Here is a 14,633-nt window from a genome sequence, read left to right as displayed (position 1 = left end):
TAGACATACTCATGCGCAAAAATACGCACAAATATGTTAAAATATGTACAAACACCCCAAAAACGTAAAATAGAGTGCAGGAGCACGGGAAAAAGGACGGAAGGAATTAGGTATGGGAGAATGTGTGTGTTGGGATTAGGAAGAAAAAGGTGCGACTGAGAACATAGTTCACATGTTCGTGTGGCACAGTGAGGTTTGGAAAATAACACACGAAAATACGTAAGGATGAGAGAGGAAATGAGATCAACAGGAGTAATTATAATCATCGGAGGAAAGAATTTCGGACATAAAATGTTGCCCCAATAATCCGTGTGGTTACATGGCCTTGCACCGTTGAGGCCCTTCGTCGTATGGCTTGGACGCCAGCGCATGTGCTGTTTGGAAGGCGAGGAAAAACCACAGAAAAGAAGTTAGAGAACGGACACTGAAAAGAATAATGCTTTAGAGAATAATTGCAAACAAATATTTCATTCTGTTTTGGAAAGAAAAAAAGCCTTAAGGCAAAATCAAACAATATATATAAAAAATTATATGAATAATGTTATAAAACGAATAGACCGATACCGACTGTATAGATGACATGATGAGCTGCAGGCTGGAATGATGAAAGGAATGTTAAACACTTGAGATGTTGACCAAAGCTTTCTTCAGAACGGATGACATACACGCACACACACGCATAGCACACACACAAACACAGACACACACACATTCACACAATTACGCACACCCTTTGGACACATGACAACTGTCTCTAGTTGCTCCACAAAAAATAAAACTTAATTATGTCGAAAAGAAGCAGCAGGAAGAGGGGGGTGGGGATGGGGGAGGTATACACAGTGTAGATGGGGGCAATGGGGCTGCGCGTTGGAAGTAAGTTGGTACTATCTGATGGTGTACGCATTTACTAGATGCTGTCAGCACAAGGCTTCCAAGCACAGAGCTGGGAGGCTGTGAAGGAGGGAGTGGAAATAAAGAGCAAAGAAGGGGAAAAGAATTGTTTGTATATTGTCAGAGAGGAGCGTACAAAAAGGGCGAAGATACATGAGCTGGGAGGAAGTAGTAGGACAGAGAAAGCAGAAACTGTTGGGTGGAGGCTATGGGCTCAGTAGGCTACCATAGGCTGAGGCTGGGACGATTTCGGCAGAAATTTTATAAGGATACTGTTCAGAAAGGTTCACAGTGCAGGGTAGAATCTAGATCAACTGGAAACTGAAGCAGAAATTGAAATAAGGTATGCTATGTTCTACCACAGTGTGACACACATCACTGAAATTGACTCCCTTGAATTCCAGCACCCGAAGAACATTCCAAAAGCTATCCAACCTACTCTAACTGCAGTGTTCCTCCTCGCCAAACCCTCATTCCACCCAGTCATTGCATAACTGATGTTTCGATCTTGCCAGATCATCCAAAACTCCCTACCAACACTTCCCAGGCTTCAGAGACAAAACAATCCAAGAACATTGTTGTTATCGTTTCTACCAAAATCATGAGCCCCACAGAAATTTCAGTCCTATGCAAAGGCTCTACCCATTCCCCAACGCAAAATTCTTCTGATCCCTGCAGTATAAACACTTCTTTGTCGCCTATCCCACCAACCAGAGGCAATAAAATGTCAACATTGAACCCTGTATCTCACAGTTCATACCAACATCGAATCATGTGCCTCCCCCCCCCCCCTGCCACCTAACGACTCCCTTGTCACCTTCCAGAATCACCTTACCTACAACCTTGTCTCACCATCCTTCCCTTGATCCTTTCCTAAGAAAACCAACGATTCAGCAGAAGAAATTACAGACGTACACAGCCTCAGATCAAATCTCGACCTAATAACCCTACATGCAGACAAACTTCTGTCTCGCAGAAGGCGAGAATTGTCTAGAAACACTGTGAATGTGATCCCATCCTAGAAGTCCAGCATAACGTCCAATCTGTGCTTAAAGTTTTGGAACCGTCCAAGAACGTCTTCCTCTTATGCTGTGACACCTTGCACACTAACCTTATACATTCTCCAAAAGTCCACAAGCCCAAACATCCAGGACACCCCATTGTATCTGTCTCTTTTGCGCCTGTTAAAAGAATTTTGGCCCTCATTGACCAACACCTCCAACCAACCACCTGAAATCTAGCCTCCTACAACAAAGATACCGACCACTTCCTTCACCAAGTCGCTATTGTTGCCACTCCTTCATATGCTGGATCTCTAGCCATCACCATTGATGCCACTTCACTATAAACTAGTGTCCCTCTTGCTCCTGTTGAACACTCCCTCTTCCAGCATCCTTCAGACTCCAGAGACAATACCTTATGACACATACACCTTGCTAACTGCCTCCTAATATACAACTACTTCTCTTTTGAAGGATAGGTATACAAACAAATCCATGGCTAAGTCACAGACACATGCATTAAACCTTTATATGCAAACATGTTTATGGTCCATCTAGAGGAAACCTCCTTGCCTCCGAACACCACAAAACGTTTCCTCTTTCAGGTTCATTGATGATACTTCCAACAATGTGGTCTCAGGGCTAAGACACCCTATCTTAATTTCTTCAGAAGCTCAACATCTTCTCTCCCATCTGCTTTACCTTGTCCTCCACAACCCAGCATCTCACATCCCTGGATGTTGACCTTCTCTCTGGTGAATCCATCCACACATCTCTACACATTAAACCAACCAACCACAAACAGTACCTGCATTTCAACAGCTGCCAAAACTTCCACACCAAAAGATCCATCCTGTACAGTGTGGCAACCCTGGGACAGCATATCGACAGTGACGAGAACTTTCTTGCCCACTATGCCGAAGAACATCTATGAAGGACATGTTCTGAGGCATCAAGGGATCACCAATTTAGTATTGGAGGGCAGCGTGGGGGGTAAAAATCGTTGAGGGAGACCAAGAGATGAATACACAAAACAGATTCAGAATAATGCAGGCTGCAGTAGGTACTGGGAGATGAAGAAGCTTGCACAGGATAGAGTAGCGTGGAGAGCTGCATCAAACCAGTCTCAGGACTGAAGACCACAACAACAACAACAACAACAACAACATGCCGATGGTCTCACAAAGAATTTCACATGCAATTCCTCAGACCTGTCAACAAACATATTTCCTGTGCCATAACCCATGTACCTTAATACTCTCACCAACCCCAAGAGCGCCAACAAAGGCACACTCCATTCATCATCCTATATCACCACAGACTGAAACAGCTGAAATGCATACTACACCAGGGCACTGATTATTTATTACCATTAACTGAAATGAAAGACCCAAAATCCTTTTGCACATTTCCTAATGTGCCCTTATGTCGACCTGCCAGCCTCCCTGCACTACACATAATTCCAGCTGCTTGCCAAATAGGTTACATCCTTGTGGAAGATCCAGGTTCAAGACTTATCCAATACACCCACTCAACACTTAATATTGCAATTATTTACTAGGTTTATCCTACTTCATCAGTGGCTGGGACATCTATGAAAACAGCTATGCCATATACCAGCTCTGCTGTAATTACTGCATAGCTTATTCCACTAGTCTAACTACCCATCTGGCACAAGCCAGGATGAATGGCCACCACCAGATTCTGATGTAGCACAAAAATTTCGTGCTATATGACATGCAGCTGAACATGACATTTGTTATTTCAATGACACCTTCACAACCTGAGCATCTGAATCCTCCGCTATACCACCAACTTTTCTGAACTGCACAAACAAGAGTTATCCCTGTAGCACATTATCCATTCCAAAAATCGCCCCAGGCTCAACCTACAGTAAAGAACTGTCACCACAGTCTCCAGCCAAGTCTCTGCCCCCCTGTCCTATCACTTCCTCCAAATTCACCCATCCCCCCCTCATTGATCACTGCTCCCCGCCAGCATGCCCACTGTTAATTCCTCCTTCTGCCCTTCTACTTTTCCATTCCCCATTACACGCCACCCTCCCCTCACCACGTCACAGCTGGTGCTGTCATTATCTAGTCCTTGTATGCTCAGCCAGGCAGTGCCAATTTCGTTCCCCCTCCAGCAACCTGCTTTCCCTCACCCTTCCCCACCCCAGTCTATAACGCACCTCCCATTCGAGATGACGTAGTTGGAAACTGTCCAGAATGGATGGAGCCAGTGATCATGTGTGCATGAGGTATGCTTGCTTGCATTATCCAAAACTCAAATGGGTAACAGTCTTTTAGTTGCACCTGTTTGAATTGCATCATATCATCTTAGCAGTGTACTGTTCACAATATTTCTGTTACTTCAACCTGGACTTTGCATTGTTTCATATTTATCTAGTTCATAATGCTGCACAAATTGTTTGAAATGTTCCAAAAAGTTTAATTGTATCCCTTTCTTGGCATTCGATATGAGAAATAGTGATAAATTCCTGAAAAAATTTGAGTGTAAGCTCATGCTTGACGAAAGAAGCAAAACAGAGTGGGACAGCACCAGCTGCAAGACGAAATAACTATACATTTCAGCTTTGGTCAGTTAGTATTGTAAAAAAGCACCCAGCTCTATGTGTAAAAAAAAGGAAGGTAAGAAGGTCTTTATTAACTATTGATTATGAAAATAATAATGTATTAATTGCTTCTGAAAATATTCACTGCACATACTATTAAAAGAACACTAGATAAGTGTAATAAGGTAATTTTAAATCTGCCAAAACTCCTCCATAAGCAATAGCACCTCCAAGGGGGAGGGGGAGGAAATAAACATAGTGGAGGTAAAAGTAAAAACTTATTGTTTACATGAGAGAATACTATAACTTGTGATCCAGTTGTTAATGGAACACGTCCAATAATTATAATACTCATTAATACAAAGAAAATTATTACGAATATGTCAGCTGTAGTAAATACACTATAAATACGATTATCCAAAATCAGTGAGCCAGATAGTACTAATTCATTTATAAAAGGTATTGTAATTGACGTTTCTAATATTCCTGCCCAAGCTCTACCGAAATTCTAGAGAGAAAAAGTTTTCATGTGTAATAAGCATAATTCTAAAATTATTCATAACTTTCCTAAATTACGTTGTAAATTGAATTGTAACTGTAGACTTTAATTGCGCAAGTGTAAATTTTCGGTGTAAACTTCCAACTGGAATCAAAAGATATTATTAATCATAACTTTGAAGGATGTTAGTCTGTTGAACTTGAGTTCCTAAAAAATGAGATTAAAGTAGATCATAACATTGATACTAGTGTTGAGCTTTTAACTGTTGCTGGTAGAATGACATTTAATATTTATCCTTTAATGCCTATTGATTCAAAATTTTCTGTATGAAACAAAACTGAAACAAAATCTAATCTTTATACAACTGCATAATGTAACAAAAAATTAATAGTACTATAATTGTTATTAGAGTTTAGGGTTACTGTTAGCTTTTGTGTTCCTAACTATATGACAGTTAATTTTGGTAAGAATCGTGGAAATATTGGTGGTCAGCATAATGATAGTAAGGATAGAAATGTTGTTGTTGTGGTCTTCAGTCCTGAGACTGGTTTGGTGCAGCTCTCCATGCTACTCTATCCTGTGCAAGCTTCTTTATCTCCCAGTACCTACTGCAACCTACATCCTTCTGAATCTGTTTAGTGTATTCATCTCTTGGTCTCGATTTTTACCCTCCACGCTGCCCTCCAATACTAAATTGGTGATCCCTTGATGCCTCAGAATATGTCCTACCAACCGATCCCTTCTGCTAGTCAAGTTGTGCCACAAACTTCTCTTCTCCCCAATCCTATTCAATGCCTCCTCATTACTTATGCGATCTACCCATCTAATCTTCAGCATTCTTCTGTAGCACCACATTTCGAAAGCTTCTATTCTCTTCTTGTCCAAACTAGTCATCGTCCATGTTTCACTTCCATACATGGCTACGCTCCATACAAATACTTTCGGAAACGACATCCTGACACTTAAATCTATACTCGATGTTAACAAATTTCTCTTCTTCAGAAACGCTTTTCTTGCCATTGCCAGTCTACATTTGATATCCTCTCTACTTCGACCATCATCACTTATTTTGCTCCCCAAATAGCAAAACTCCTTTACTACTTTAAGTGTCTCATTTCCTAATCTAATCCCCTCAGCATCACCTGACTTAATTCGACTACATTCCATTATCCTTGTTTTGCTTTTGTTGATGTTCATCTTATACCCTCCTTTCATGACACTGTCCATTCAGTTCAACTGCTCTTCCAAGTCCTTTGCTGTCTCTGACAGAATTACAATGTCATCGGCGAACCTCAAAGTTTTTATTTCTTCTCCATGCATTTTAATACCTACTCCGAATTTTTCTTATGTCTCCTTCACTACTTGCTCAATATATAGATTGAATAACATCGGGGATAGGCTACAGTCCTTTCTCACTCCCTTCCCAACTACTGCTTCCCATTCATGCCCCTCGACTCTTATAACTGCCTTCTGGTTTCTGTACAAATTGTAAATAGCCTTTTGCTCCCTGTATTTTACCCCTGCCACCTTCAAAATTTGAAAGAGAGTATTCCAGTCAACATTATCAAAAGCTTTCTCTAACTCTACAAATGCTAGAAACGTAGGTTTGCCTTTCCTTAATCTAGCTTCTAAGATAAGTCGTAGGGTCGCGTTAATATTTTACATCCGTGACTTATTAAACTGCTAGTTCGGTAATTTTCACATCTGTCAGCAGCTGTTTTCTTTGGGATTGGAATTATTATGTTTTTTTGAAGTCTGAGGGAATTTCGCCTGTCTCATACATCTTGCTCACCAGATGGTAGAGTTTTGACAGAACTAGCTCTCCCAAGGCCGTCAGCAGGTCTAATGGGATGTTGTCTACTCCTGGGGCCTTGTTTCGACTCAGGTTTTTCAGTTCTCTGTCAAACTCTTCATTCAGTATCGTATCTCCCATTTCATCCTCATCTACATCCTCTTCCATTTCTACAATGTTGTCCTCAAGTACATCGCCCTTGTATAGACCCTCTATATACACATTCCACCTTTCTACTTTCCCTTCTTTGCTTAGAACTGGGTTTCCATCAGAGATCTTGATATTCATACAAGTGGTTCTCTTTTCTACAAAGGTCTCATTAATTTTCCTGTAGGCAGTATCTATCTTACTCCTAGTGAGATAAGCCTCTACATCCTTACATTTGTCCTCTAGCCATGCCTGCTTAGCCATTTTGCACTTCCTGTCGATCTCATTTTTGAAACGTTTGTATTCCTTTATGCCTGATTCATTTAGTGCATTTTTATATTTTCTCCTTTCAGCATTTTAATTCAGTATTTCTTCTGTTACCAAAGGATTTCTACTAGCACTAGTATTTTTACCTACTAGATCCTCTGCAGCCTTCACTACTTCATCTCTCAAAGCTACCCATTCTTCTTCTACTGTATTTCTTTCCCCCATTCCTGTCAATTGTTCCCTTATGCTCTCCCTGAATGTACAACCTCTGCTTCTTTCAGTTTATCCAGGTCCCATTTACTTAAATTCCCACCTTTTTGCAGTTTCTTCAGTTTGTCTTCACATAATTTTCATCCGTAATTTGCTAGTTCGGTAATTTTCACACCTGTCAACACCTGCTTTCTTTGACATTGGAATTACTACATTCTTCTTGAAATCTGAGGGTATTTCGCCTGTCTCATACATCTTCCTCACCAGAATGTAGAGTTTTGTCGGGGTGTGCTCTCCCAAGGCTATCACTGGTTGTAATGGAATTTTGTCTACTCTCAGGGCTCGTTTCGACTTACGTCTTTCAGTGCTCTGTCAAACTCTCCATGCAGTATCATATGTCCCATTTAATCTTCATCTACGTCCCCTTCCATTTCCATGCATCACCCTTGTATAGACCCTCTATATACTCCATCCATCTTTCCGCTTTCCTTGTTCGCTTGGGATTGCTTTTCCATCTGAGCTCTTCATATCCATACAATGGTCCTCTTTTCTACAAAGGTCTATTTACTTTTCCAGTAGGCAGTATCTATCTTACACCTAGTGATATATGCCTCTACATCTTTACATTTGTCCTCTAGCCTTCATTGCTTAGCCATTTTGCACCTCCTGTTGATCTCATTTTTGAGAGGTTTGTGTTCATTTTCGCCCGCTTCATTTACTGCATTTTTATATTTTCTCCTTTCATCAGTTAAATTCATATCTCTTCTGTTACACGTCGTCTTTCTACCTACTTCTAGCCCTCGTCTTTTTTACCTACTTGTTCCTCTGTAGCCTTCACTATTTCATCTCTCAAAGTTACCAATTCTTCTTCTACTGTATTTCTTTCACCTGTTGTTGACATTCGTTCCCTAATACCCTTTATGAAACTCTCTACAGCCTCTGGTTCTTTCAGTTTATCCAGGTCTCATCTCCTTAAATTCCCACCTTTTTGAAGTTTCTTCAGTTTTAATCTACAGTTCATAACCAATAGATTGTTTTCAGAGTCCACATCTGCCCCTGGAAATGTCTTGCAATTTAAAACCTGGTTCCTAAATCTCTGTTTTACCATTATATAATCTATCTGAAAGCTGTTAGTATCTCCAGGCTTCTTCCATGTATACAACCTTCTTTTATGATTCTTGAACCAAGTGTTAGCTATGATTAAGTTATGCTCTGTGCAAAATTCTACAAGGCGGCTTCCTCTTTCATTTCTTAGCCCCAGTCCATATTCACCTACTACGTTTCCTTCTCTCCCTTTTCCTACTACCGAATTCCAGTCACCCATGACTATTAAATTTTCGTCTCCCTTCACTATCTGAATAATTTCTTTTATTTCATCATACATTTCTTCAATTTCTTCGTCATCTGTGGAGCTAGTTGGCATATAAACCTGTGCTACTGTAGTAGGTGTGGGCTTTGTGTCTATCTTGGCCACAATAATGCGTTCACTATGCTGTTTGTAGTAGCTTACCCGCATTCCTATTTTCCTATTCATTATTAAACTTACTCCTGCATTACCCCTACTTGATTTTGTGTTTATAACCCTGTAGCCACCTGACCAGAAGTCTTGTTTCTCCTGCTACCGAACTTCACCAAGTCCCACCATATCTAACTTTAACCTATCGATTTCCCTTTTTAAATTTTCTAACCTACCTGCCCAATTAAGGAATCTGTCATTCCACGCTCCGATCCGTAGAACGCCAGTTTTCTTTCTCCTGATAACGACGTCCTCTTGAGTAGTCCCCGCCCGGAGATCCGAGTGGGGGACTATTTTACCTCCAGAATATTTTACCCAAGAGGACGCCATCATCATTTAACCATACAGGATAGAAATATTACAGGTTTAATCTTTGTTTTACACTTACGTTTGAGAAAAATTTATGTGTGAAAAACATTTTTTTCTTTGACTACAAAGCCTGTAATCACTCTCAGTACTGAGAAAACAATGCTTCTATTACAGTTTATAATCCCACGCCTCTAATTTTAGAATATGCTTCATGTTATCACAGTTATCTTCCATTCGAACATTCTAAGCTCTTGATAACAATTTTAAGAATAGTAATAGTAAAGATAAACCTTCTTAATGAAATAAAATAACTGGAGAAATATTTTGCATTGTTGTTAACGTTAGGCAGTGGCTTCATCTTATTATAAGATCAGGGATTCAGAAATCAACTGAAGTATCTCTAATAGTAAAGAATAGTCTATTATTGGTGGAATTAACTCTTTTTTCCAGCTTATTTGATACATTGCTTAAGTCAGCAAAATGGAAAATAAAAACATTTCTGATGACATACTTTGAAAAAGAAAATATGTTATTCATAATTTAGTTATTATTTTTCTGTTGTTTGATGAGAGAATGATGAATGAAATTATATCTGTAGTTCTATTAAAAGTCCAAATTAGAATTATCATCAGGTGTCAAGGATCGATTATGTCATAATGTTGACACAAAGAGAAGTATTGTGCGATTTCTGCTCATTGAAAATGAGTGAAATAATATTTCCACAAATGTGGTATGAATCAGTTAGCATGAGCAGCTTAGCTTTATGTGATATTACATTAAAGTGTATGTTGTACATTGGTTTTTGATGATAAAGATGGTAGTTTAATTCTCTCATGTAATTTTTTTGTGGAGACAGTTTCATTTACTTAATTTACCATGTGAAGGTACACTTTGAGTCATGCCCTCTCTTTTTTTTTGCTGTGTAATGTAAAAAATAATTTATTCATTTGCATTTTTTAAATTTATATGACATCTCTTTTTTGTAACATTTTCTTTTTTCTGATTGTTCAAAATATATTTGTCAGTGTTAATTAAATATATTGTTATAAGTTTTAAGCTATTAATATTAATTTTTAGTTCAATTAAATACTTATAAAAATATGTTACCTTATTTATTGAAACAGAATACATGATTTTAGTCAAATGGTCTGTATTATAAAGTTTTGTAATAAATACCATAATTTAATTAATGTAGTAATTATCTAAAATAATCCATGTTATTAATTAGTGCAAAAAATTAATTCAACATATTTATATATATAAACATAGCCAGTTCTAACTCAATAGATTCAAGAAGTGTCAATGTAAATAATTAATTAGAACCAAGAATATCGATACAAAACCTCGATAATCGGTACAGACTCACATGCTACAGTCCGCCACCTTGTGTTGTGTGTATAACATCGAAGCAATTTGTGCAGTGGCAGTCAGTGATAAAATGTAATGTGCAGTAGTGTATTGTCAATCAACAGCTCCGCCATTACACCAGTGATGCAAGTGAAGCAGCAAGATGATGTAATTGCTAAGTGATCAACTGTCATACAAAAGCCTTTCATACTATTTTCGTTACACATAACTGATGCAAATCTATCTGCATCCGATACAGGCTGTGATGTACATAGTCAACAACAATGAAAAAAACCAGCAGAAGACATCACTGACATCGATTTCTAGATATACACTGCCCCCTCCTTCCCCCCCCCCCCCCCAAATTCCACACCAGAAACTATAGTAAAAAACAAAGTATTCTAGATTAATCTAGTTTAATACTGTTTATTTTTAAGTAACATTTCTCTATGTATGTATGTATGTATGTACAAACGCTTGAAGCTGAACAGAATATGATCGAAACGCGTTGCATTATGCTACATTAAGCATAAAATAAAAAGTGACTGGTAGCAGAAATTTGAAATAAATAATCATCCCACACAGTCACGGTTACAAACATAGCCATTACGGCTGAAAATAATTATGTTGTACTATTTTTGTTCTCTGTATCAGTTGCTGAATTAACGAGTTGTCTTTTCCTTGCAGCTCATCCGAAAGTCCGCCTTTTCATAATGCAGGGTGGTCTCCAGAGCTTGAACGAGGCCGCTTACCATGCGGTTCCGTTAGTGGTCATCCCGGTCTTCGCTGACCAGCACCATAACGCTGCAAAGATTGCACAGTCACAGATTGGCGTCCGGTTGAATATTCAAGACGTCACGAAAGATACATTTCTGCGTTCCATACGTGCAGTTCTGGAAGACACGACGTAAGTCAAAGTAACGTTTTATAAGCGCTACTGCCAATTAAAAATTATCTTCTGCACAGATCAAAAAAAGTTTTGCGTCACCTCAGTCCCGAGAGTTCCGGAACCTGTACAGAAAATTGGAATTGAGATCAGCATAAACATCATTTTCGCCCTTTTTATTGCTCATGAAAACCACACATTGCATGTTGTACCGCCATACAGCGAGACCTTCAGAGGTGGTGGTCCAGACTGCTGTACACACCGGTACCTCTGATACCCAGTAGCATGTTCTCTTGCACAGATGCATGTATGTATTTGTCGTTGCATACTATCCACAAGTTCATCAAGGCACTGTTGGTCCAGATTGTACCACACCTCAATGGCGATTCAGCGTATATCCCTCAGAATGGTTGGTGGGTCACGTCTTCCATAAACAACCATTTTCGATCTACTCCAGGCATGTTCGACTGGGTGCATGTCTGGAGAACATGCTGGCCACTCTAGTCCAGTGCTGCCGTTATCCTGAAGGACGTCTTGTACGACGGGGGCGCGAACTGTCGTCCATGAAGACGACATGTCAGTTATTAACGTAACGGTAAGCGTCACGCTCTGTAGATAAGAGGTCCCGTGTTCGAGTACGTTCACTGCCACATTTTTTTCCACGAACAATACGAGACTGTAATAGTAGAGAGAACCGATAGAGGTGCTCAAGGGACCCTCCGCCACACACCGTCAGGTGGCTTGTGGAGTATGGATGTAGATGTAGAATGTCTCGCAAGTGGGCTGCCGATATGGTTGCAATATCGGGCGGAGGATGGCATTCACGTATCGTACAGCCGTTACGGTGCCTTCCATAACCACTAGCGGCGTATGTCGGGCCCACATAATGCCACCACAAAACAGCAGGGACCGTCTACCTTGTTGCACTCGCTGGACAATGTGTCTAAAGCGTTCAGCCTCACCGGGTTTCCTTCAAACACGTCTCCGGTGATTGTCTGGTTGAAGGCATATGCGACATTCATCGGTGCAGAGAACGTGATGCCATCTCCAGACTTCTGCGCTCATAGCAGGAAAAGTAAATTCTATTGAATGCTACACCACAGAGGTTCTACGAATTGGAGCGTGGAATGTCAGATCCCTTAATCGGGGAGGCTGGTCAGAAAATTTAAAAAGGCAAATGGATAGGTTAAAGCGATATATAGTGGGAATTAGTGAAGTTCGGTGGCAGGAAGAAAAAGACTTTTGGTCATATATACATATACACTCCTGGAAATTGAAATAAGAACACCGTGAATTCATTGTCCCAGGAAGGGGAAACTTTATTGACACATTCCTGGGGTCAGATACATCACATGATCACACTGACAGAACCACAGGCACATAGACACAGGCAACAGAGCAGGCTGCTATTCTCCCATGGAGACGATCGTAGAGATGCTGGATGTAGTCCTGTGGAACGGCTTGCCATGCCATTTCCACCTGGCGCCTCAGTTGGACCAGCGTTCGTGCTGGACGTGCAGACCGCGTGAGACGACGCTTCATCCAGTCCCAAACATGCTCAATGGGGGACAGATCCGGAGATCTTGCTGGCCAGGGTAGTTGACTTACACCTTCTAGAGCACGTTGGGTGGCACGGGATACATGCGGACGTGCATTGTCCTGTTGGAACAGCAAGTTCCCTTGCCGGTCTAGGAATGGTAGAACGATGGGTTCGATGACGGTTTGGATGTACCGTGCACTATTCAGTGTCCCCTCGACGATCACCAGTGGTGTACGGCCAGTGTAGGACATCGCTCCCCACACCATGATGCCGGGTGTTGGCCCTGTGTGCCTCGGTCGTATGCAGTCCTGATTGTGGCGCTCACCTGCACGGCGCCAAACACGCATACGACCATCATTGGCACCAAGGCAGAAGCGACTCTCATCGCTGAAGACGACACGTCTCCATTCGTCCCTTCATTCACGCCTGTCGCGACACCACTGGAGACGGGCTGCACGATGTTGGGGCGTGAGCGGAAGACGGCCTAACGGTGTGCGGGACCGTAGCCCAGCTTCATGGAGACGGTTGCGAATGGTCCTCGCCGATACCCCAGGAGCAACAGTGTCCCTAATTTGCTGGGAAGTGGCGGTGCGGTCCCCTACGGCACTGCGTAGGATCCTGCGGTCTTGGCGTGCATCCGTTCGTCGCTGCGGTCCGGTCCCAGGTCGACGGGCACGTGCACCTTCCGCCGACCACTGGCGACAACATCGATGTACTGTGGAGACCGCACGCCCCACGTGTTGAGCAATTCGGCGGTACGTCCACCCGGCCTCCCGCATGCCCACTATACGCCCTCGCTCAAAGTCCGTCAACTGCACATACGGTTCACGTCCACGCTGTCGCGGCATGCTACCAGTGTTAAAGACTGCGATGGAGCTCCGTATGCCACGGCAAACTGGCTGACACTGACGGCGGCGGTGCACAAATGCTGCGCAGCTAGCGCCATTCGACGGCCAACACCGCGGTTCCTGGTGTGTCCGCTGTGCCGTGCGTGTGATCATTGCTTGTACAGCCCTCTCGCAGTGTCCGGAGCAAGTATGGTTGGTCTGACACACCGGTGTCAATGTGTTCTTTTTTCCATTTCCAGGAGTGTATATAAAATCAAATAGTGCTAATGCAGGAGTAGGTTTAATAATGAATAAAAAACAGAAGCGCGGGTAAGCCACCACCAACAGCATAGCGAACAAATTATTGTAGCCAAGATAAACACGAAGTTCACACCTACTACAGAAGGACAAGTTCATATACTAACTAGCTCCGCAGATGACAAAGAGGTTGAAGAAATTGATGATGAGATAAAAGAAATCATTCAGATAGTGAGGGGAGACGAAAATTTAATGGTCATGGGGGACTGGAATTCGATAATAGGAAAAGGAAGAGAAGAAAAATTAGTAGGTGAATATAGAATGGGGGCACGGAATGTAAGAGGAAGCCGCATGGTAGAATTTTGCACAGAGCATAACTTAATCAAAGCTAATACTTGGTTTAAGGATCATGAAAGAAGTTTGTCTACATGCAAGAAGACTGGAGACACTGGAAGGTTTCAAACAGATTATATAATGGTGAGACAGGGATTTAGTAACCAGATTTTAAATTGTAAGACATTTCCAGGGGCAGATGTGGAATTTGAGCACAATCTATTGGATATGAACT

At 41.4% G+C, this 14,633-nt stretch overlaps 1 protein-coding gene across 1 annotated transcript in view; it reads left to right on the top strand.

Moving 5' to 3' along the window:
* The window catches only part of LOC126235676 (UDP-glucosyltransferase 2-like), a 97,228-nt gene that overhangs the window by 68,300 nt on the left and 14,295 nt on the right, over positions 1 to 14,633 (top strand). Inside the window, exon 6 of the mRNA XM_049944404.1 lies at positions 11,242 to 11,461. Within this exon, the coding sequence (XP_049800361.1) occupies positions 11,242 to 11,461 (220 nt within the window). The remainder of the gene's footprint in view (positions 1 to 11,241; positions 11,462 to 14,633) is intronic.

The sequence above is a fragment of the Schistocerca nitens genome, chromosome 2, assembly GCF_023898315.1.
Source record: "Schistocerca nitens isolate TAMUIC-IGC-003100 chromosome 2, iqSchNite1.1, whole genome shotgun sequence".
In the NCBI taxonomy this organism is placed as follows: Eukaryota; Metazoa; Arthropoda; class Insecta; order Orthoptera; family Acrididae; genus Schistocerca; species Schistocerca nitens.
This window is presented reverse-complemented; position numbering and strand designations above follow the sequence as displayed.